Source organism: Mus musculus, chromosome X (genome assembly GCF_000001635.26).
Source record: "Mus musculus strain C57BL/6J chromosome X, GRCm38.p6 C57BL/6J".
In the NCBI taxonomy this organism is placed as follows: Eukaryota; Metazoa; Chordata; class Mammalia; order Rodentia; family Muridae; genus Mus; species Mus musculus.
The window spans coordinates 129,743,182-129,767,443 of NC_000086.7; the positions used below are offsets into that span (position 1 = coordinate 129,743,182).

Genomic DNA, 24,262 nt, shown 5'->3' on the forward strand with positions numbered 1-24,262 from the left:
TTGAAGCACGCTGCCCTAAACGGGAAGTCTCCATCTAATCTCTCCCATTCAGGCTCAGGGAACTGTGCAAAGGTGCAAAAAGTATAAAAGCCAGGAAGTATGGAGGCGACAAAGAAAACAAGGCCTCCTGAACATAGAAGAACCTCTATACAAAAGTCACAGAGACTGAGACAGCAGTCACATGATCTGTGCAGGTCTACACCTCATGACGTCCTAGAGCTGAGAGGAGATGTGCACACATTCCCCATCACATCTCTAACCCCAAAGCTATGTTTAATTGGCAACTACTTAAAAATGAAAAAAAAATTAGTTTTTCCCAAGGTACTCTTACTGGGAAAACAAACCACCACTTTTAAGGGAAGGTCACATGACCAACAGTAGATGCCCATCACAAAATGAACTCAGTGGCATCTTTGATGGTTCCTCGTCTTATAATATCATGTCAGGGTGTCCCCCACTCTCTCTCTAAAATTTTAATTATTTAATTAGGATTTTTTTTAACCCTATAGATCCTTGGTGGATATATTTTGGCTTTCAGGTATCTGTTTCTATAAGTCTCTTGAGTGTACAAAATGATTGGGTCTCTGTGTCTATGTTTCTTATGCCTTTTTTGGACTCTTTTCCTTATTTGTTTGTTGTTGCTTTGTCTTATTATATTTTATTATTGTCATGTAGATGCCTGTTTATCTAATGATAGACAGAAATGAGATGGATCTGCATGGATTGGGAAGTAGAGAAACAGTGGGCAGAATAGAGGGAAAGAAAACTGTAATTAGAAAATGAAAAAAATCTATTTTCAATAAAAGAAAAAGCAAACAAAGCAACACATTACATGTTAAGTTTGAGATGGATGTGAGTGGAAGAGTACTTACCTTCAATGTTCAAGACCCTAGGTCAGATTCCAGCACAGATAAATGGGGGAGAGGAAGAGTCATATATAAATCTTTACAAAGAGGCATACAATATGGCATAAAGGCATAAAAGCATTTGGTAGGCTAAGCAGAGGACATGAATTCTATTCCTGAATCTCATGATAGAAAGAGAAAACCAACTCCTAAAACCTGTCCTCTAACTGACTTCACACACACACACACACACACACACACACACACACACACACACTTTTCATGATGACTATAGGACCTTCTGTGTTCTCCTGAACTGCTATAATTACTTTCTTTAGTTTCTGTACCTTGGTCTGATTCTGCCTGTTATGACAAACGCCTGTTGAAATGTTGTCTCACAGTTTACTTCTTGTTTTTTTTTTCCTTGAGGCAGTATTTTGCTAATTGTTGTTTATCTACCATTCTGTTCCCTTGTTTCTTGTAGAGAATGTGTGGCATAAAAAATGGTTTGTCCCTTTTCAAAGGTTCTTGGAGCCATTTCCGTATTTCCTGTGAGGCTGCTCCAGTTCCAGTCCTCAGGATTTTATCTAGCTTTAGTCAGAGCAGAGGTGCCTCAAAGGATTTCCTCAGGGGGTGGTATAAAAGCCAAGTGGAGAACTAACCAAACAGGTCAGCTTGATTTTGATCTACTGCATATTCTGGGGCTCTGTGAAGAGTTTTATTATTTATTTATTCATTTATTTAAAAGAGGAAATTATTACTAAAAGAAACACCATTTTTCAAATCAGTTTTCAAAGTTATTTCAAATACCATTGCCAAAACAGATCCCCAAACACATGTTTTATAACTTCCTTGCTAAAGATCCTTATCAGTGAATACCACTTTGTCTTACACTGAAATCTGTTTGCATGCCAGGAAAGGTCTATGGAAATAAAATGTTTCCCAGTACTATTTAACACCCATGTTTTTATTATTCCAGCATCTGGCCTTCAAATATCGTTAGTCAACATTATTTCCAGGCTATTCCATATGTTGTCTTCTCCTTCCTTTCTTTGCTTGCCTTTTCCAAGTCTGACTTCTGATTCAACTTCACCAACATAAGCAATACTTTTAGAAAACTTTATTACGGGCCTAATTTGTCTCATTGTTTGACTTTAGTATACTGTACGGGTACGTCTTAGTGTTTCTAACAGTATGATGAAACAACATAACCATAAGTAACCAGGAGAGGATAGGTTTTATTTCATCTTATACTTTCAGGAAACAGTCCAGGAAAGGGTAGGAACTCAGGCAGGGCAGGAACCTGGAAGCAAGGAGTTGATGCAGAGGCCATGAAGGAGTGCTGCTTATTGGCTTGATCCTTAAGGCTAGCTCAGCATGCTTTCTTATAGCATCCAGTGGTGGCAGACCTTTCTGTAGGAATCATTAATCAAAAAAATGTACCACAGGCCTGGCCATATGTCAACCTGGTGGGGGCATTTTCTGAATATTTCTCTGTAGCTTGTGTCAAGTTTACATATAACTAGCTAGCCCAATACACTCGTTTTCTCTACCCCTCCTCTCTCTTTCACATTATCTTATGTATCCTAAGCTGATCTTGAACTCACTATGTTGATGGTGCTGCCCTTCAACTCTTAATTTTCTTCAGTCTACCTCTGAAGTGCTCTGATTAAAAGTGGAGGCTACCACACTTCGTTTAACTCCCCCCCCCCCCCAGTTCTCTTGTTTGTTTTCTAAAGTTGATTTTAGGTTGAGTGATTGCCGAGATTTCTATATTTAATAGGTTGTTCGCTTACAAGTTTTGTGTACCATAAATAGTACTTTAGCTATCAGTTGTTGCAGTAAATCTCCTCTCAAAAATGCCCCAGCAATGAAAACACAACACAGTTAATATGATTACATGCTGCGTGCCTAGATAGGGCAGATCTACCGCTATACTACCATCTTCCACAGCTTATGAGACCCCTTAGAACTTGTGGTTTTCCCCAGGCCATGTGCTTCTGCTCTGCTTTTCTTCTTCTTCCTCTTCCTCTACATCCTCTCCCTCTTCCATGTGCTCCTTCCTCTCCCTCCCTTCCAGGCTACCTTCCCTTTAATCTGCCCAATCATCAGCTCGCCTTTATTTTACAAATTACAGTGGGAAGCAGGTTTACAGGAAATCACCTGAGTGCTGACTCATTCCCTGTTCACACAACCACTCACTGGAGAATGGAATTAACATCAAATATAATTAGCCCCAGGGCTTCCACAACAATCAGTAAACTGGAGAACGACATCAAAATAATCTGAAGGTCCAATTGATTCCTTTACGAATTTTTGTAGCACTTTAAGCTTCCAAGTCAGAGGAAGCCAAATTCAACATATCCAAGAAGACACAATTATAAACTTTAAAGTGAAGAATTCAGCACAAAATGCTGTTTTCAGCATAACTATCGTCTGGTTTAATGGCATGAACCTTAAGTTTTCAACCATATGAAACAATGTGGCAAAGTTATGAGCACTCAGTGAAGCTGGGAAGAAAGACCTTTCACTATGTGTTTTTAAAAGGCTGACTACTCTTGAGTTCAATTTAAAATTCTGATAGTGGCATCTACTAAAACTCAATGCTAGAGGGGACAAATAACAGGGAGGAGACTTTTCACAGATGATTTTGCTGCATTCCGTGAAGGTTTAATTACCAGAGAATTTTTATTAGGATAGCTATTGGGCTTTTTGTTTGTTTGTTTGTTTGGTTGGTTGGTTACTGCTCTGATTTCCAAGTTGTTTTGCATTCTGTAAGTACTGTTTTATCTGTAGTATGCAGTATTTTAAACAAACATACACCTAGAGTTTCTCTAGGAAGATGTATATGACATTATAGCAGAAGGTCTGGCACCTCTTCTGCCTGTGTTTAACTCTGTATCACCTCTAGTTTGATATCAGCCATATAATATATGCTTAGCAAATACTTGTTTACTTTTAGTCATTCATTAACTTATTAATATTTTGCTGTGACCTTGGAGTTGTTTTTTTTCTCATTTTCCCCCTAATTTGTATTTCCTTTAATGTTTCTATGAATGACAGATTGTTTAGATGAAGATAATGGATGTCTTAAGGTCAGTCTGAAAAAAGATACTTTTCTTTCCTCCAATAGCTGATGTGGGACTTGATGCAAGAGGCTGGGGAACCAATGGGTCTAATGTATACTTTTAATAGTCTAGCTGATGGGTATATCTTCCTTTCTTCAGCACCAGAGAAAAGACATTTTTTTTTCACCCCACAAGCCTACGTGTGTGTGACAAGAAGGAAAATAAAATCACAGGAATGCAGGTGAAGTGAGATCAGCCCTAAGACAGCAGTTGGTGAAATGTTAGGTTAAGGGACAAAATACTCTTGCCTGAGGCTGCTGTTTTCTTCCTTGTGTGTTAGTTTCCAAGAGAGACCAATGACCCTGATTCGTGATTCTGTTTGTACATTTGCTTAACAATTTGCTTTTCACATTAGCTAGAGCAAAATGCTGAAAAATAAACAGCAAGCCTTAAGCCAGGGTCTGAGATGGCCACAATTGGTAGGTATTGATCTTGTTTCATATGTATATGTATATATATATATATATTTATTTATTTATTTTTGAGACAATGTCTCACTATGTAACCTTGGCTAGCCTGGACCTTGCTATGCAGACTAGGCTGGCCTCAAATAGAGATCTGCCTGCCTCTGCTTGCCCAGTGGGCCAGTATGCTCTGCTGCATTGCCTTGCAACAATCCCCCACCTTTGTTTTCTTAAATTATAGGGTTTCTGCAAAAATCTATCTTCAGTCCCTTTGCCTGCCTAGAATGCTTTCTGTGCCTGTTTTGAAATTGGTCAATACATTAAAAAAAATATCTTCCCCAATAGTTGGAGAACTCTATGACAATAAGCTACATTTGTAGTACTTCGTTGGTCCTTCAAGGCTTTCAGCAGAACTTTAACAGCTCAAACCTTGTCTTCTGAGGGAAGGCGCTCTTGAGCTTCTGACATAGGTACTCTGGGAGTTTCCTGTTCACGTAGTTTTTGTCCCATGATGCAGTTCTTTCAGCCTGTTTCTTCCAATAGCCTAAGGGACAGACATGAGGTCAGCTTTAGCCTTCCAACTCCAAGACCCTCACTTTGACCTATACCCACATTTCTTCTACAGGAAGTACGTGTAGGTGTTGGAATACCATTCAGTATCTTTCTGTAAAACCTATTGTGTTTTTACTCTTTTTTAGGTGGAATGAAATTTAGATTCAGTTGTGTATGTGCGGAATGCGTCAAATTGAAAATACACATCTAATTTGTAGTTAAGTATGATCTTCAAGAAAGCAAAGGTATCTCGGAGCTTCTGTCCTTTGTATTGAGAGCATGAACTCCTCTGCTGCCTTCCTTGGGTAATTGGCTACTTTGGTAACGTAGACAGCCTGTCCACAGGATTAAAAAGAAACTTAATGATAAAGACAAAAGCTGAGACTTGAGCGCTTTTGAGATATCTACAATTCTTTTGCTCTATTATTCAAGTTATTTATGTCATTGCACTCACATGATGGCCAAATTTATCATACTGCATTCATTCTGATAAAAGTTTGTTTCAGCATAACTTCAAATTGAATTGGAGAAGGCCAAATGGTCTCACAGCCCAAAGTTATCTTCGTCACTAGTAGGGTTATAGACATGGTTATAGACTTGGTGTTTAAGTTTCTAATACAAGTGGCTTCCCCACCACTTGGTCTCTAATTCTGTGATGGTTTGTTGGTTTGTTGAAACCCCGCCTTTGTAAGGTTCCTTTGGAAACAATGGGAAAATCTACCTTCTGAGGATGAAATATTAGGTGCGGTGCCTTGAGAGAAGAGTATACGCTGCTCCCTGGTATTACACAAAAACATCAGTTGTCTAGAGATTTATCTTTTAAACAAAGTTTCAACACATAAAATCTTATGTACTACTCTTTGCAATAACCTTAAACCTAAACTAGCTTGGGAAATCGAAGATAGGATTCAGTCCAATAGTAAATTCTAAATAGGTGCTTTGGTTAAAAAGCTATCTATGGTAGGGGTAGGTTGGCCTTAACCAACAGCCTGCAAAGGAAGCAATGATTGTATTTTTTTGGGCCACAAGGCAATTGTGGCAAGAGGCACCCACTCTTTCCACTTTGGCCCATACAATCTGTCTAGGCAATTAATCAGAACTCCCTATGGTGGTTTTCTTATACTTTGCCAGTTGCCTTGCTAATTAAACCTGCCCACAGAATGAAGCAAGAGCACATCCCCTGAGGGCCTTCTGCCTAGGGAGGGTAGGGGTGACCAACACTAGTGAAAGCTGATACTTGTGGCCTAGCCAGTAAAATGCTCACAAGAATCCTCCTCACTCAGTTTCCCTATCTCTAAAATGGGTTCTCTCTCTCTCTCTCTCTCTCTCTCTCTCTCTCTCTCTCTCTCTCTCTCTCTCTCTCTCTCTCTTTTTACCCGTCTAGACTAGTTCCCTTCCTTTTGGTGCTAGACAACTAGGAAGTGAAATCAGTGCTTAACCACAGTAGAATGTCCTCTGGTAGGCTCCAGTCTTAGCCCAGGCGGCTCAGCTCCACGAGTAGGAAGCGGCTTTCGGAGCCCGCCCGGGCGACCGACAGCGGGCACTTTGATGAATCACGTGTGTCGAGGCCGTCTTAAAGAGATAGGCACCTACTTTTCCTCCACCCTAAACGCCGCCCCGAGGGCGGAGGCGACCGCGGTGATTGCAGCTGCTTAGGGGCAGGGCTTGCCCCAGCGCTGAGTGGTGGCACCGGCGTGGTTTGCGTCGGGGTTGCCTGGGCTTGGGGAGACCCGGTGGCCTGGGAGCGGCGCTTGGCGGGCAACCCTCTCTGTCCGTGGACGCGGGACATTCTTAGCGCTCCGAGGGGTGTTTGCCCTTGAGGAGACTTGGGGTTTCTGGGCGGCAGGTGACAGGGCCAGAGAAAGATGGAGGAGCTCGGGGCGGCGGCGTCGGGAGCCGGAGGCGGCGGCGGTGGCGGCGAGGAACACGGCGGGGGCCGGAGCAACAAGCGAGGCGCGGGGAACCGGGCCGCCAACGAAGAGGAGACGAGAAACAAACCCAAACTGGTAAGTCTTCCCGCAAGCCCCGCTGGTCTCGGAGACCCGAGATCCCCGGATCGTCCTGCCCAGGAACACGCCTGGGAGCCGGCCCTCCCCTCCCGGCAGCAGCCGTGATCTCGCCGCACAACTCAGGGAACGGAGACGGCGTGGGGGCGGAAGAGCACCCCTTCTCCACTTTATCCGGCCTTCTCTCTCGGGTCAGCTTGCGGAGGAGAAAGGCCCCACCCCAACTTGGGGACACCCTGCGTCGCGTCCTAGAGTACTGGGGTAGGGCTGTTTGTCTAACTTGTGGGCGCGAACCTTCTTTGCGGGATTCCATTTCCCTCCCACCTCTTGTCAGTTGCTGTTTGGTCCCTTAACACTTGGGGTCCCGGGCAGGGGAGCCTCCCTCCTCTCCGTTTCGAGCGCATCGGAGCCCACTCATAGCTAAGGAAATCAAGACAAGCACCACATAGGTTCCTAGCTCCTTCGACTTTGCCAGAAATCGGAGAAAGAGGCGCCTGCGTGCGTTTGTTCCCCCCACCCCCCATGTGCTCACCCAAGAAACATTTCTTTGGAAGTCTGGGACTTGGGGGGAGCGTGGGAGGAGTTGGAGGCTGGGTAACCCCGCCAACCCCCCCCCCCCCCCTGCATCCCAGCACAGCATTTCCACTTGGTTGAGAATGCTCAGAAGCAGTTATGTTCCCCATACTTGTCTCACAGTCCTGACAGTGTGGTCCAGTAGTAGCTCATTTCCTGCTGAGGCCAGAAATCGATGGGGCCTGGTATTGGGTTGGGAAATACTGGGGTTTCTTCAACTCATCAGTTAAAAGGGTTCCTCTTTTGGTAAACTTTCTAATTTCAGTGGCATGAGGAGAAAGGAGTTTCCTGCAGAGATTCAGCAGGCAAACTTTTGAGCCTCTCCTGAGCCTTTTGAACAGTAGAATCCTACTCCACATCCCAAGTACAAGTCCATGTCGCTCGTCTACATTTCAGTTGTAAACAACAACTTGATTATAGTAGAAGAGAGGGTGAGACTGTGACATGCAACTCAAACCATTTCCTGTGGCATCTGGCCACTTGGTCTGGACTTGCACTTCTCTTCTGGCTCCGGTTTACTTTCCTATTATGGACCGTCCATACGGGAAAACAGGGCTCAAATATTAGGACATATGAAATCTTCCATTATGTGCGAACGGACTTGGGCTAAAGTAATCTTTCAACTTTAAAATCTCATCAAAACCTGAGACAAATCTAGAAATCACTTCCCTAATGTGTCCTATTACCCCAAGCACTTACAAATAAAGAAACTGAGTCACAGTTCTTTTGACTTGTCTGCAATATTTATCACAGTGATGAGGGCTCACACCATCCTGGATTCAAGAAAAACAGTTCTGAGTTTATTGTTCGAGTTGAATGTATTTCAATTTGTTTCTTTTCTTTTTGAGATAGGGTATCTCTATGAAGTCCTGGCTGTTCAGGACCATGCTATGTAGACCAGGCTGACCTTGAACTCACAAAGAGCCTCCTCCGTGGGTCTCCTGAGTGCACGAGTCACTGCCTCAGCCAAGCAGTCAAAAGTTTTGATAATGTGACTTTGAAATGTACTAGTTTGTGGTAAGAGAGTGAGCCTACTTCTGTTTTCCCTCTCCCCTTACTTAGCCCAGTATAAACTGTAGTAAAAAGTTTAAAAATAAAAGTTAAGGAATAGTTTCCATAAATAGTTTTATACATTTAGCAAGAATCTCCCAATTTTCAATATAGTAAAGGAAAAGCATTTATCTCTAGTAGTAATAACATTTACTCTTTGGCTATTCGTCCTATTTCATCTTTTATGTTTTAGTTGATTTGACAAGGTAACTAGGTGATTATGAGATAGTATCACTTTCAGTTCCTAGCTAACTAACTTCACTGTTCTGTAGTTATCCCAGCTTGATACAACAAATCAAGTACTGGAACCCAGAGCGCAATACCAACATGAGTTTCTTTTTTTCTACTCATCTATAACTTTTGAGCTTTATGTGATTTCCTGAAGCCAATGTGTCACAGCTAATAAAAACAGGAATTGAATATGACTCATTTTAATGCAAAGAGTTTGATCAAATAACAAGTTTTGGTAAACTTGGGATTCTTAAAGTTTTGAAAGTATGATAAGACCTTTTAGAAGATTTATTTATTTATTTATTTATTTATTTATTTATTTATTTATTTGATGTATGTGAGTACACTGTCACTGTCTTCAGACACACCAGAAGGTGGCATTGTATCCCATTACAGATGATTGTGACCCACCATATGGTTGCTGGGAATTGAACTCAGGACCTCTGGAAGAGCAGTCTCTTAACCACTGAGCCATCTCTCCAGCCCCCTTAGACTAAATTTTAAAAATATTAATGCTATGTATTATGCTTCACTGTGATAATTCCAAATTTTGAATGTGTGTAAAGGAGTTGTATGTGATTATAAAACAGCCTTATGGCAATATAAGTTATTTGTCTGGGTTATTGTATTATTAGGGGCTCAAAACTCCTTAAATAAAAAAAAGGGGTATATGTTTATTTTTCTGGCTTTTCTTCCTTTTGTTAGTTTCTTAGAAGTATCCATGACTTGCAGAAAGAAAAAAGAATCATTGCAGTTCAAAAGACAGCAAAGGAAAAGACAGCTGGAGAATTGAGGGAAACTCCTTAAAACAATTAGTTCAATCACTGTAGTCTAAGGGTTTCTTAAACTATAAGACTGGTGCAACTGTGTTCATTTATTTGCTTATGGATTTGGAAAAATGGGGATTGAGGTTGTATTTTTGTAGGTAAAATTTTTGTAGGCTAGTTATAGTCCCGCATTTTTGATGCCTAACAGTGAAAACTTTTTTCAGATTGACCTATCAGAACTTTAATGATTTCTGTTTAAGGTTGTGTGAGTCTAAGTGTAATAAAACTCACTTCAGTTTTTCAGATATGTATCCTCATAATGAAACCCCCACATCTCCACCCACCCACCCATCCACCCATCCATCCATCCATCCATCCATCCATCCATCCATCCATCCATCCATCCATTAAGGGAAGCAGTTCATTCATTGACTCAGTACATTTTGAATAATATATGGTAGTAGAGTTTCTGATTTTATATAACTTTCTGGTTAGGCCCAGACTGTAGCATGCTATTAAACAGCATGACTCTTATATTAATTAGTAATTTGATGCCAACCGTGTATTATAATTTGTTAAACTGAATAGGAGATAAAGTGCCCTAGAGAAGTGTTAGGAAGATGCTCTGTCTTAAAGCTCATATGCTTAAAGGAATGATTTAACCATTAAGAGAGTCCAGTGTTAGAACTAGAGAGATAGTTCAGCTGATAAAGTGCTTTCATGCAAACTTGAGGATCTGAGTTTGATGCCAGCAATCTGGTATAGAGTCTATGCTGGTTGCACACATTTATAATCACAGGGATGTAGGTAGGAAAAGACAGGCAGATCCCTGGGGAGATACAGGCCAACCAGCCTAATTTAACCAAAGGGGTCCCCGATTCCTTTGAAAGTGATAAAAAAAAAAAGAAGAAACTCCTTTTTGATGAATGACCCCAAGATTGACTTCTGGCTTCTATAAATATAATGCATATTACATGAGTACATACACACACTATAATGTATATATTACATGCAAACACCCCCTCCCGCCACACACACACACACACACACACACACACGCACGCACGAGTGCAATAGACAAGTGAGGCTACACAAGAGAACAAGAGCAACAGGGGACATTGTTAAAGTGAAGCTAATATCTCTATCTTCTATTGCAAGATGGTGGATATAGAGTAGTTTGACAATATTTGATGTTTTAATTTTTTTCTATATAATTTCTGAAGCTGTTTCTTTTTTTGTTTGTTTGTTTTTTGTTTTTGTTTTTGTTTTTGTTTTTTGTTTTTTTTTGAGACAGGGTTTCTCTGTATAGCCCTGGCTATCCTGGAACTCACTCTGTAGACCAGGCTGGCCTCGAACTCAGAAATCCGCCTGCCTCTGTCTCCCGAGTGCTGGGATTAAAGGCGTGCACCACCACGTCCCGCCCAAGCTGTTTCTTTTTTATGCCAGTAAAATTAAGTTAATAATTATAATAACACATGGATCTTATGGTTATTATATAGCTGAATAATTGGCCATTTATTTACAATGAGATGATTTTTGTTTTGATTTTAGCTATTAAATTCTGACCCTAATGGTTTTATGTATACACTGTGTTTGCCAAGTACTTACTCTAATGTTCAATTTCAGTGAAATGAAGATGCTCATAGTCAGGCCAGACATAATGGTGCATACCTGTATTCTCAGCACTCTTGAAGTAGGAACATCTCATATTTGAGGCTAGCCTGGCCTATAGTTAGATTTTGACTCAAAACAAAACAAGACAAAACAAAACAAAAACAAAAACAAAAAACCCAAATGTCTCCTAGTTTAGTGAAGCAGAAAAGTGAGTTAATTTTATCAGTGTTACAAAAATGCCACAGAGGGGAATTTAAGTCGAATTGGATTTTGATTTTTATGGTTTTTTTTTTTGAGGCAGATTTTCTTTAGCCTTTGCTGTACTAGAAGTCACTCTGTAGACCAAGCTGGCCTCACACTCTAAGATCTTCCTGTTTCTGCCTCCTGAGTGCTGGAATTTAAGGTGCATGCTTCCACTGACCAGCTAAATTGGATTTTTTTAAGTGTCTTTCTTTCTTTCTTTCTTTCTTTCTTTCTTTCTTTCTTTCTTTCTTTCTTTCTTTCTTTCTTTCTCTCTCTCTCTCTCTCTCTCTCTCTCTCTCTCTCTCTCTCTCTCTTTCTTTCTTTCTTTTTCTTTCGTTTCATGTGTATGGTATTTACCAGTAGGTATGTCTGTGCACTGTTTGTATGCCTGGTGCCTATGGAGGCCAAAGGAGAGCTTCTAATCCCTTGTAACTCAAGTTAATAGACATTTGTGATCTACTGTTTTGGTGCTGAGAGTCAAATCTGCATTCTCTGAAAGAGCAGTCAATGCTCTTACCTGCTGAACCCTCTGTCCAGCGCTAAAGTTGATTCTTGGGTGAGGTAAAGAAAGGCTTATAGTAGAAGATCTGTGCACCAAGGCTTGAATAGTGTTTTATTTGAAGTAGAGGAGGGAATGACATTCTAGATCAAAATGGCAACATATACAAAGCTAGGTAGGGGTAGAATATGCTGATAATGAATGTTTAACTAGATACTAATTAATGGCTGAAACAGAAAGCAGCAAAAACAAATTTTAATGGATCTGGCCATAAAGGGATGGGCTGTAGGTCATAGTAGATCTTTGTGTGTCATGTTGGAACATTGACTTTTTCCCAGAAAGTCAGCAGAAGTTGTTGGAGAGATTAAAAAGAGGGAGTTACCTGATTAAACAAGTCTTTCAGTGACAATTTAAGAACAATGGAGAATTTCCTGTAAAGGGATGTTGGAATGAAGGGAGGAAGGCCAGCCAGGAGTAGCAGAGTGAAGTGGAATTTGCCATTTAGAGTCCTGGATTTCAGTTGCTGCTCATGTAGTTCAGATATCCGAATTTCTTTATCCCTGTAATTCCCATTTTCCAACTCTGCTCTTGGTATTCTCACCAAATTGGAAGCATCTTTTTTATTTTCCTTTAATGAATCTCATAGCTTTCATAGCCCAGCTCCTACCTCCGTGCTGTCTTCCTTCCAGTGGTTCTCAACTTTCCTAATCCTCAGACCCTTTAATACAGTTCCCCACATTGTGGTGAACCCCAAACAAAGAATTATTTTCGTTACTACTTCATATCTATAATTTTCCTACTGTTAGGAAGCATAATATAAATATCTGATATGTATGATAATCTGATTTTTGACCCCTGTGAAAGAGTTAGTTGACACCAAAGGGGTCGTGGGACCCACAGGTTAGAACTGTTGCTTTAAACCTTCATTTGTTGTTTCAGCTTACTGAGGATTTCTCTGTCATCTGAACATTTAGCTGTCCTGAATTTCAATGTTCTGTACTGATCTTGCTTTACAAAGATTTTAAAGTACTTCCGGGCATGGCTCTTTTATGTTTATTCTTATAAACCAGCCAATGATAAATAGCTAGGGATTTTTGTCTCTAAAGGTCAGGTATATTGGGAGTTGAATTGTTGAAGAGACTTAGAAGAAACAAGCAAACAAACACATAGTTCTTTCTTTTTTTTTGAGATGTGGTTTCATTTATTCCAGGCTGGCCTTGAACTCCATATTAAGTTCAGGGTGATACTAAACTTCTTATCCTTCTACTTCTACTTCAAATGCTGAGATTACATGCTTGTATGCTGTGTCTGGTTTATGTGGTCCTGAGGACTGAACCTAGGACTTCATATGTTCCAAGCAGGCACTCTACTAACTAGGCAACATCCCCAAACCCAAATTATTATTGTTTACATGTTATATATTTTGTTAGTATGCACATGTGCTTATTATCAGATGAACTTTCCTGTCCATTCTTATATGTTTTTTGGTTTTCTTGAGACCCATGTCTGATTTTAAATTCACTATGAGTCTGGTCAATACCAGATGCTGTCTCCTTCCATATTCCACATACAGAGATTGTGGCTTGAGCCTATATGCCTGGTTCCCCTGTCTGTTCTCTGAGCTAGAAGTTCAAACAATGTCTTCAAGGGTCATGAGAAACTCCCCTCCTCCCCTTGTTTGTTTAGATCCTTCTGATGTCAGAGCCAGAACTCCCATGCAGAGAGAGAGTACTGTCACAAGTGAGCCAAGTAACAGATTGCTGTCATTACTAGGAGGCTTCAGATTAATCTCAAAACAATATGCACTGTTGAGTCAAAAGCTCTGCATTCCAGTGTCCTTTCTGTCTTTTATTTGCTTGTGATCTCTGATGAATATTAATATGAGAAAATTGAGCACTTTGATTAATTTCTGCCACTCAGAGATATGGCTTCCTTCCCAAAATGCTTGTTTGATTTTGAGACATGGTCTTACAACACTGTTGTCCAGGTGATCTTTTAACTCCTGACCTCAGGTGATCCTCCTGTTACAGGTACTTCAGTAGCTAGAACTACAAAAACATACTATCAGACAAGATGGCTCAGATAAAATACAGTAAAGATTAATAACACATTTAGGAAATTGTATAATGTTACAGAAATATACATTACTGTTAGCTCATTCTATCATCTGAATCAAATGTGATCATGGAATTAGGGCATAGTTTCATGATAGAGTGCTTGCCTAGAATTAATGATGACCTGAGGTCAGTCCCCATTTTTAGGAAAAAAAATGTGTTTATGATTGTTGAATTTCATGTCTGTTTTGCAATTTGAAATCCTTATTGTACAAAATACTGTAATCAGGTGTGTGTTGATGGATTCCTTGTTCTCATTCCCAATTCCCTTTGTTTTTGAAGCATTACACATTTTGTCAGTCCTTTTACTAATGAGCTTTTCATCTGAGTGATTGTAGATGTGAGCTTAACTTTTGTTTACGCTTTTGTACTACTATTTAATTTTAGATTCATTTATTTTATGTGTAAGAATGCTTTTTGCTTGCATGCATGTGTAGCCACATGTATGTGTGTGCCTGAAATTTGTACAGGTCAGAAGAGAGTATCAAATCCTCTGGAACTGGAGTTTCTTAATGGTTTTGAAGTCACCATGTGGGTTCTGGGAAACAAACCAAGGACCTTGCAAGAGCAGTAAGCGCTTTTAACCACTGTGCCATCTTTCCAGCCCACACTCTAAATTTTTAAAGAACATGTCTACCATTTTCTTTGAATTGATCCATTTCAGGCATTACATTTTTTATTAAAAAAATGTTAGTAGGTATGTATGACCTTCTGTCTTGTCAGGAAGCTCAGTGATGTTGTACAAATAAGGAAACTGAGTCATTCAGGAGTTATGGGGGCTGACTTAGAAATAAGTTTAAAAGCTATCACCTCTATTGTAGAAGTTATCTATAGCACTGAGTCATTATGCTTCAGGGACTCTTAAAAGTAAAAAGTTATTCAATCTCTCATTTCTTTTGTTCCTTTTGAACAATTTATAATTATAATCCTCTTAGATTTCACTGTAAGTACTAAGAACTTTGCCAGTAGCAACATGTCAAAGTGAGATCTTACTCATTTCAAACCTGATCTCAAACAATACTGTAAAAACCAAGATGCTCTGAAAATAGTATGATAATATATGTTAAATTTATATGAATCAGCATATCTGATTAATATATTACTGGGTAGCTTTAGCACCCAAATGGTTAGTATTGAAGACCCAGGTTTCCCTTACTCCAAGTTCCTTCTGCAAGACTTGTGGTATGTATTACATTATTTTTTTCTGAAGACAGAGAAAAGACCAAGGTGATGCTTAAGTAACATAAAAGCATTGCTGTAATCTTGCAGCCTAACTTGGCTTCATATGGGAAATACTCATTGTGGAAGAAAGCTCACGATTGGCCCATGTAAAGGTTGATGTATGTTTTCACGTGGTTGTTTATTGTGAAACTCATGAATACAGGGAAATGCATTCTCTCTGATTTGAAACTTATTACCTGAACATGCTGAATCTGATTTACTATCAAATGATATACTTAGACCCTAGTTTTATTAAATAGAACCTTAATTGAATCTGGATATGTTTGTGTGTGGTGGCCTGGGGAGGAAGATACTGGTACCTTCCTTGTGGAAGAATGTAGAAAACACAATTTTTAACTCATTTTCCCTCCTTGTGTTGGTGTTTTCCATCTATTATCCTTTGTAAGACTGGATTTATAGAAAGATATTGTGTAAATTTGGTTTATCATGGTTTCTCCGTCTATGGTAATTAAGAGTTTTGCTAGCTATAGTAGCCTGGGCTGGCATTTGTGTTCTCTTAGTGTCTGTATGACATCTGTCCAGGATCTTCTGGCTTTCATAGTCTCTGGTGAAAGTCTGGTGTAATTCTGATAGGCCTGCCTTTATATGTTACATGACCTTTTTTCCTTACTGCTTTTAATATTTTTTCTTTGTTTAGTGCATTTGGTGTTTTGATTATTATGTGTTGGGAGGAATTTCTTTTCTGGTCAAGTCTATTTGGAGTTCGGTAGGCTTCTTGTATGTTTATGGACATCTCTTTAGGTTAGGGAAGTTTTCTTCCTATAATTTTGTTGAAGATATTTGCTGGCCCTTTAAGTTGGGTATCTTTACTCTCTTCTATACCTATTATCCTTAGGTTTGGTCTTCTCATTGTGTCCTGGATTTCCTGGATGTTTTGGGTTAGGCTCTTTTTGCATTTTGCATTTTCTTTGCCTGTTTTGTCAATGTTTTCTATGGTATCTTCTGCACCTGAGAGTCTCTCTTCTGTCTATTGTATTCTGTTGGTGATGCTTGCATCTATGACTCCTGATCTCTTTCCTAGGATTTCAATCTCTAGGGTTGTCTCCCTTTGTGATTTCTTTATTATTTCTATTTCCATTGTTAGATCCTGGATGGTTTTGTTTAGTTCCTTCACCTGTATGCTTGTATTTTTTTAAAGATTTATTTATTTATTATATTTACATATATAAGTAAGTACACTGTAGCTGTCCTCAGATACTCCAGAAGAGGGCATCAGATTTCATTACGGATGGTTGTGAGCCACCATGTGGTTGCTGGGATTTGAACTCAGGACCTTCAGAATAGCAGTCGGCGCTCTTAACCACTGAGCCATCTTACCAGCCCTCTTTTTTTTTTTAATATTTTTTTTATTACGTATTTTCCTCAATTACATTTAGAATGCTATCCCAAAAGTCCCCCATACCCTCCCCCCCCCCACTTCCCTACCCACCCATTCCCATTTTTTGGCCCTGGCATTCCCCTGTACTGGGGCATATAAAGTTTGCCTGACCAATGGGCCTCTCTTTCCAGTGATGGCTGACTAGGCCATCTTTTGATACATATGCAGCTAGAGTCAAGAGCTCCGGGGTACTGGTTAGTTCACAATGTTGTTGCACCTACAGGGTTGCAGATCTCTTTAGCTCCTTGGATACTTTCTCTAGCTCCTCCATTGGGGGCCCTGTGCTCCATCCAATAGCTGACTGTGAGCATCCACTTCTGTGTTTGCTAGGCCCCGGCCTAGTCTCACAAGAGACAGCTATATCAGGGTCCTTGCAGCAAACGCTTGCTAGTATATGCAATGGTGTCATCGTTTCGAGGCTAATTATGGGATGGATCCCTGGATATGGCAGTCTCTACATGGTCCATCCTTTTGTCTCAGCTCCAAACTTTGTCTCTGTAACTCCTTCCATGGGTGATTGTTTCCAATTCTAAGAAGGGGCAAAGTGTCCACACTTTGGTCTTTGTTCTTCTTCAGTTTCATGTGTTTTGCAAATTGTATCTTATATCTTGGGTATACTAAGTTTCTGGGCTAATATCCACTTATCAGTGAGTACATATCATTTGAGTTCTTTTGTGATTATGTTACCTCACTCAGGATTATGCCCTCCAGGTCCAATCATGTGCCTAGGAATTTCATAAATTCATTCTTTTTAATAGCTGAGTAGTACTCCATTGTGTAAATGTACCACATTTTTTGTATCCATTCCTCTGTTGAGGGGCATCTGGATTCTTTCCAGCTTCTGGCTATTATAAATAAGGCTGCTGTGAACATAGTGGAGCATGTGTCCTTATTACCAGTTGGGACATCTTCTGGGTATATGACCAGGAGAGGTATTGCGGGATCCTCCAGTAGTACTATGTCCAATTTTCAAAGGAACCGCCAGACTGATTTCCAGAGTGGTTGTACAAGCTTGCAATCCCACCAACAATGGAGGAGTGTTCCTCTTTCTCCACATCCTTGCCAGCATCTGCTGTCACATGAATTTTTGATCTTAGCCATTCTGACTGGTGTGAGATTTTCCTGTAATTCTTTAAGAGATTTTTGTGTTTCCTCTTCAAGGGCTTCTAGCTGTTTACCTGTGTTTTTCTATATTTCTTTAAGGGAGTTATTTATATCCTTAAAGCCCTCTATCACCATCCTGAGAAGTGATTTTAGATCTGAATCTTGCTTTTCTGGTGTGATGGTGTATCCAGGACTTGCTATAGTGGGAAAATTGGGTTCTGATGATGCCAAGTAACCTTGGTTTCTGTTGCTTATATTCTTATGCTTGCCTCCTGCCATCTGATTATCTCTAGAGCTACTTGCCCTTGCTAAATCTGACTGAGGCCTGTCCTTTCTGTGATCCTGGTTGTGTCAGAATTCCTCAGAGTTCAGCTGACTCTGTGATCCTGTGATCCTGTGATCCTGTGATCCTGGGATCATGGGATCCTGTGGTCCTGGGCATGTTAGAGTGCCTGGGAGTGGAGACTCTTCTGGGTGTTGTGGGAATGGCTGCAGAGTTTGCACCCAAGGTCTGCTCATGGCACAGGCTGAGACCGGAAGGTAACAGTGCCACTGGTTGATTGAAGTTCCTGGGTGCCTGGGTCCCCCTGATCCCAGTTACTCCAGATGTTGGGGCAGATGTTATGTCCTCCTCATCTCTGATCCTATTGTCCTGGACATGTTAGAGTGCTTGCAAGTGGATCTTCCTCTGGGTGATGTGGGACTAACTGCTGAGTTTGTGCTGAGGTCGGCTCAGGGCTCTGGCCTAGACAGGAAAGAGTTCTTAACTTCTTGAATGAGCAGTTGCTGACCCAGTCAAGTGGGTGATTTTTCTCTAAACACATAAATGAGTGATAATTGTTGGGGCTCCATAGACAGCTAGCATTTTCTCCATTTATTCTGCTTAAGGGAAGAAAAGATATGGATGCGTTGTTTTATGTGCTTTGAAATTAATCACTGGTAAAATCTGAACTGTTTAATAGCACATCAAGCTACCTGGGGCTATTGAGGAAGATTCTATACGTAGATAGTAAGATATTTTGCAGTTATATCTCGACCTTTAATAACATGTATTGTATAATAGAACAGTGTCATTATGTGGGTTGGGTCCTATACAAGGGTATCAGACTATAGAGATCACACCATTTGCCAAAGTATGCAGATAACAAGGCTCTATCTTTCTGGAGTATTTTTGTACTTCACACAAATGTCTTATATAGGTTAGGTGATGCATTTCATTTTTTATATCTGGCACTAGTTTTGGAAAGCAGAGAGGTTGAATGTCTCATTTAGAATACTTGTTTTTTTAATTATAAATTAATTTTAGTTATACAAACCTTTATGTTCCTATGTGCTCCTGAGTATGTTGGATCTCTGGAGATGGAGAATAGGCATTTGTAAGGTTCCAGATGTGGTGCTAGAAACCAAACTTGGGTATTCTGGCAGACCAGTAAGTTCTCTTAACTGCTGAACCATCTCTCTGGTTCAGGTATATTTCTCTCTGGAATAGGTATATTTCATTTGTCATTCATTTTGAACAAGAATGTGACATATATGTATGTAATGCCCTATACCTGACTACATTTGGTTTTGAATTCTAAAATCCCATATGTGAATGGCCATGTCATTGAGGGTCTAGATTGAAGGATTAACTAAGGCACTGCTCTTTCTTTAGTTCTCCAAGTGATTTTCTTGAAATTATTTTTTTTTAACAAGCTTTGCATAGTCACGGATCATATGGATAAGACTGTACTTTTTCGAAGTTTGTACTATAACTTGAATGTATTTTCATTTACATCACCCATGATACAAGGCGAGAACAAACAGAATGTTAAGATGGGTTTGGCAGAGACATGGCTTCTTATAATATGCTCTGCAGTCTGGTATCTTCCATTATGAAATCAATGTTTTCCAGAAGAGTCAATGTGTATATAACACACTTGTGAGTGAATATAACCTTTCTTGGGTTAACCTCACAGATTGTTTGTCATTGTCACTGCAGTAACTTACACCCACCCCCCCCCCCTTTGGTGAATAGCTAATGGTCTTTAAATGGGAGAACAAATTTACTGTGCCAAAAAAGGGCCTGGATTTTCTCCATGTTGTGCTTTGTCTGGTTCTGATTTTTCATGTATTTGTTTTGCTAAAGCAGTGTGTACCTATGTTCTGTGATCTCTAAATTCTTACATCTTTGCAGTATAGCCTATCCTTGCTCTATCAGACTGTTTTCAGATGCTCTTGTGAATTGCCCTGAGATCCAAGCCCTCCATTTTTATATAAAGTGAGTTGTCCCGAAACTACATCCTAAATTTTTTAAGTAGCCGTGTCTCTATATCAAATGAAATGAGGTTTCAGTTATAACTGAAAGTAGGGATTGTACAGGGCTATAAGTCCAATTTTCCACACTCGTCCTTCCAGTTTGGTTCCAGCTAATTATGGATCAAGGTATGCTATTGAATTACACTGTAGATCCTGGCTTTTAACTTCTTCCTTTCCTTGAAAGAATCAGTTGTCACTTGAATGTTTCTAATGCTGAAGGTCACATTCCTGGTCATGTTTATTAGTTGTTTGTTGAAGACTTTCAATGTAGAAAAATTGTCATTAAATGTTAAATCAGTTGTTGAATTTGTCAGATATTTATGTAATGGTATTTCCCATTCAAACTTACCACCAACCATGTTTTCAGGAAATAGTAGAAACTGAATTTTTTATCTTAATACACTGGTATGAGTTTTCAAGGATCGATGAGTTAACTAGGATATGTATGCCATTCTATTACTTAGAAGAGCTTGTTTTGGGATATTTGAGATTTCCTAGAAGTGAACTAACATGAAAATGTATTTATGGGCACATCATTTCTTTATCTTTCTAGCTGTCAGTTTATTCTGTATAACAAAGGGGTAGAAATAGATGATATACATATGCTTCATTCTCCTTCCACCCATTAAGGGTCAATGATTAGTTAGAGCTATAATGAGTCTGCCTTAACACGAATGCGTGCCATCTATATTTCAGTTAGATTAAAAGTGGAAATTATGAAAAATAAAAATAATTTTTAGGCTGAATATTAAAAACAGGATACCCTAGCTGACTTTATAGTTTTGTTTTATTTCTGGATTATTTTGGTCCAGTGAATACTACAGCAAAACTGTTTTATCCATATTTTTCCCTCTAGAGAGTGTTCATCATTCATAGGTCATTCTAGGCATTGAGTCATTTCTGTGTTTCAATAAACAAATACTCAGGCTACCTAGTGATAATTCAGTGATACTCAATGTTGTGAGTCTGGTTGCTTTTCTGGGTTTTTTGCATGCGTTTGTGAAGAATCATACAAAAAAGGCTGGGGAAATGATGTGTCAGTTAGGAATACTGAACCTTGTCAAGGACTGTCCTGACATCCAGGGTCCTCTTACTGCCTCTTTGACCACTTGCACTCATATATGTGCACATAGTACCCCATGCATATAATTAAAAATACATATTTAAGAATCATACAAAGTGTGGGGTTTTATACTGACTACTCACTGTTCCCATTTCACAGATAATTGCAGGTTACCTGAGACTTCTAAGTAAGAGACCAAGAATACTGTCATTGGAAGAATAGCAGTATGTCAGTACAATACTCAGGTTCACCCTAATCTTAAGTTCTACAGGGTAGACTTGGGTAATGGGTGGAGGTAGTTAGTTGTGCTACAGCAGAGGAACACTGAGCTTGAGGGATCTGCCACTTTAATAGTGACTAGCACAGAGTCTGGTCTTTGCTAAGATTGGGAGCTGTTGCCTTAGTCTGGAAATCACTTGTTACAAACAAAATCCTAGGAAATAGCCTGAAAAAATCCAGCATCAACTTTCAGTCTTGACATATCCAGCAGTAATGTACAAGGATGCTCTCGGATCGATGGTGGATTGTCTCCCTCTGAATATTAACACATTTTATCCTGACAGACTTTAGTTTGTTGATAACAAGAAAGACTCAGAGCAGCTAAGTAACTTCCTTGGCATTACGGAACAATGTGATTATGAAAATCTTTGTTTTAACCCACCATTTTGTATATTGCCTAAGAGCCTAAACATTGGGCTTGCTCTAAATTAACCAGAAGAACTAGTAGTCCTGTGGATAGGTGATGTTTTGGACCTAGCCTACATTTGCACCATGCTTATGTATCATTTAGAAGACAGAGTTCAGGGGCTGTTTGTTTCAATGTAACTGAAATATCCCAAGTTAAAATTCTTTGAATTGCTGCCATGAAGTAGTGGGAAAGGTATGTGACCATTTGCAAAAGTGCCATGGGCACAAAAGGGATGTGGCTGTGGATTTTAGGGCTACATGAACACAGTTCTTAAAAATAGCAGTCTTGGTAGTTTGACCTTTATTCCACAGTTTCTGGCTCACCTCAAGGCTTGCTGTGCTTTACCACTCTCATTAATGCTGATGCATCCTGTTTCTTTCTCCCCATTTGCACATTTGTGCCTTCTAACACAATACATGGCAAGTGCTGTTGTATTCTTCGCTCTCCCCTCCTTTCCCCTCCCTTCCCCATTCTCTGTTTGTTTGTGAACTTTTGTGTGAGGCAAAACTGCTTTGGAAAACTAATGCTGCCTCCTGTTACACAAGCACACGATATGCATTGTTTCTTATTAGGGAAGTGCCAAGAACCACCTACCTTGTCCTGCTGTTTCCCCTGTCTGCTTTGCCTAAAGATTGGCTGCTATAAAAGTGTAGCATAGTCAGCCAAGTGCAATCTTTTTTAAATTAGTCTGCTGAAAGTGTTGTGACAAACTATTTTAGCACTGGTGTGTGCCTACTACTAGAGACCTTAACTGTGGGCTGAAATGGCAAATAACATGAGAGTGCATCATGTAGTTTGGGTTCTACTTGCCTCAGTTTTAAGCATCATCCCTCCCAAGAGAGAAAGAGTGCCTTTAATTTTAAAAACTATAATAGGTAAATTATACCTTGAGTAGTTCACTCTATGCCTGGAGCCTGCAGTCAAGCTATTTCACACTTATGATCACTATTAAAAAATTAATGAGACATAATATTTATGCATTTTTATGGGAACCCTATGGTAATTTGACACTTACTCACTAATGTTAATGAGGTAAAATTTCCATGCTGGTTCTTTTCCTAGAACTTTTTAGCATACTTAAAAGAGAAGGATCGACAGGATAAGTGGGCTTGTAATTAAACGGATACAATATTTTATTAAAGTCCTATTTTTCCGTCCTTCAAAATCCTATAAGTTACTTTTCTTTTGCAATGACAAAGGTACCTTATAGACTAAAGAGTTTATTTGGGCTTTCGGTTCCAAGAGAGTAAGGTCCATCATGGCAGGGAAGCATGGCTACAAGCAGTATACATTATAGTCTGAAGCATGAATCTGGGAGCTCACATCTTCCAATGCAAGCAGAAAGCAGAGAGAGCAAACGGGAAGTGGCTTAGAGTTTTCACTTTCTAAGATCATCTCCAGTGACTTCTTCCTTCCAGAAAACCTCTGGAAACTCCCTAAACAGTGCCACCAAATGTTCAAATGCAAGAGATGGAGATGGGGGCACAATTCAACCCACCATGTTAGTTACTGATATTCTTTTTATTTTGGCTTCATTAAATCCAAATAACTCTGTTAAGCGTAAGTATTTGTGAAATGGCAAAAGGTTCCTCTATCTCTAAAAGTCTTTTCTTCCCCCAACCCCCTTTTAGACCAGCGGTTCTCAGTGTGCGGCAGTTTTAATTCCCAGGAAACATTTAATAATTTCTGGAGACATTTTTAGAGTTTAGAGTTAGGAGAAAGTGCAACTAGTTTATAGTATAGATGATGATTTAATATCCTACAATTTGTAGGACATGCCCCCTACACAAAGAAGTACTCAACCCAAACTGTCAAGGTTGAGATAGACTGGATAGGCTGGAAGACCTTGGTTTAGATCTTCTGACTTTTTCTCTATTTAGAGTGGAAAACTCCCATTGATACTCAGACATTCTCCTCCTTCCATTGTATTCTCTGCCCTGTATTGACACAGGAGATTATCCCTGTTTTCAAGAAACATCATTTATGTCATTGGCTGTCACAACTCGTATTTTTATCTTTTTCTTTTCTGCTGATAAAAACCTGCAGGACTGGGCTGGCTTATGAACTGTATTTCTTATCACTTAACATATTTCTGACAACTAAGGAAAATGTGTGCTCTCTTCCTAATGAGTTTAAAAGGTAATTTTCATTTTGCTTATTCCTTGAGATATTGCTACCTCTTGATCCTGCTCATATTTAGCTCCTTATCCATGTGGCTCTTATTTATTTACTTGAGATGTGAGCTTGCCATGTAGCTCAGGCTTGCCTTGAATTTACAGTCTTCCTGCTTCAGCTCCTTGAGTGCTGGTAATATTCGTGTGTGCCACCACACACCTAGTGATCTGTGTGTATGTTGTACTTTGTGACATAGACTTCTGGTACCTTCTGCATCTCCATTTGTTAACTTCTGAAGTCCTAGTCTTTCCTCTCATTTCACAGATTTCTTCCAGTTTATCGTCTCTA

The 24,262-nt window shown here is 39.7% G+C and overlaps 1 protein-coding gene across 4 annotated transcripts in view; it reads left to right on the plus strand.

Moving 5' to 3' along the window:
• The first annotated feature begins 6,486 nt into the window (after positions 1-6,486).
• Diaph2 (diaphanous related formin 2) overlaps positions 6,487-24,262 on the plus strand; it is a 716,167-nt gene continuing 698,391 nt past the window's right edge. For 2 of the 4 annotated variants that reach the window (XM_006528581.4, XM_006528582.4), the window contains exon 1: positions 6,487-6,935. In XM_006528581.4, coding sequence (XP_006528644.1) covers positions 6,795-6,935 — 141 coding nt within the window. In that variant the 5' untranslated portion in view covers positions 6,487-6,794. The remainder of the gene's footprint in view (positions 6,936-24,262) is intronic. The other 2 variants (XM_030251385.1, NM_172493.2) reach the window with 2 other exon arrangements.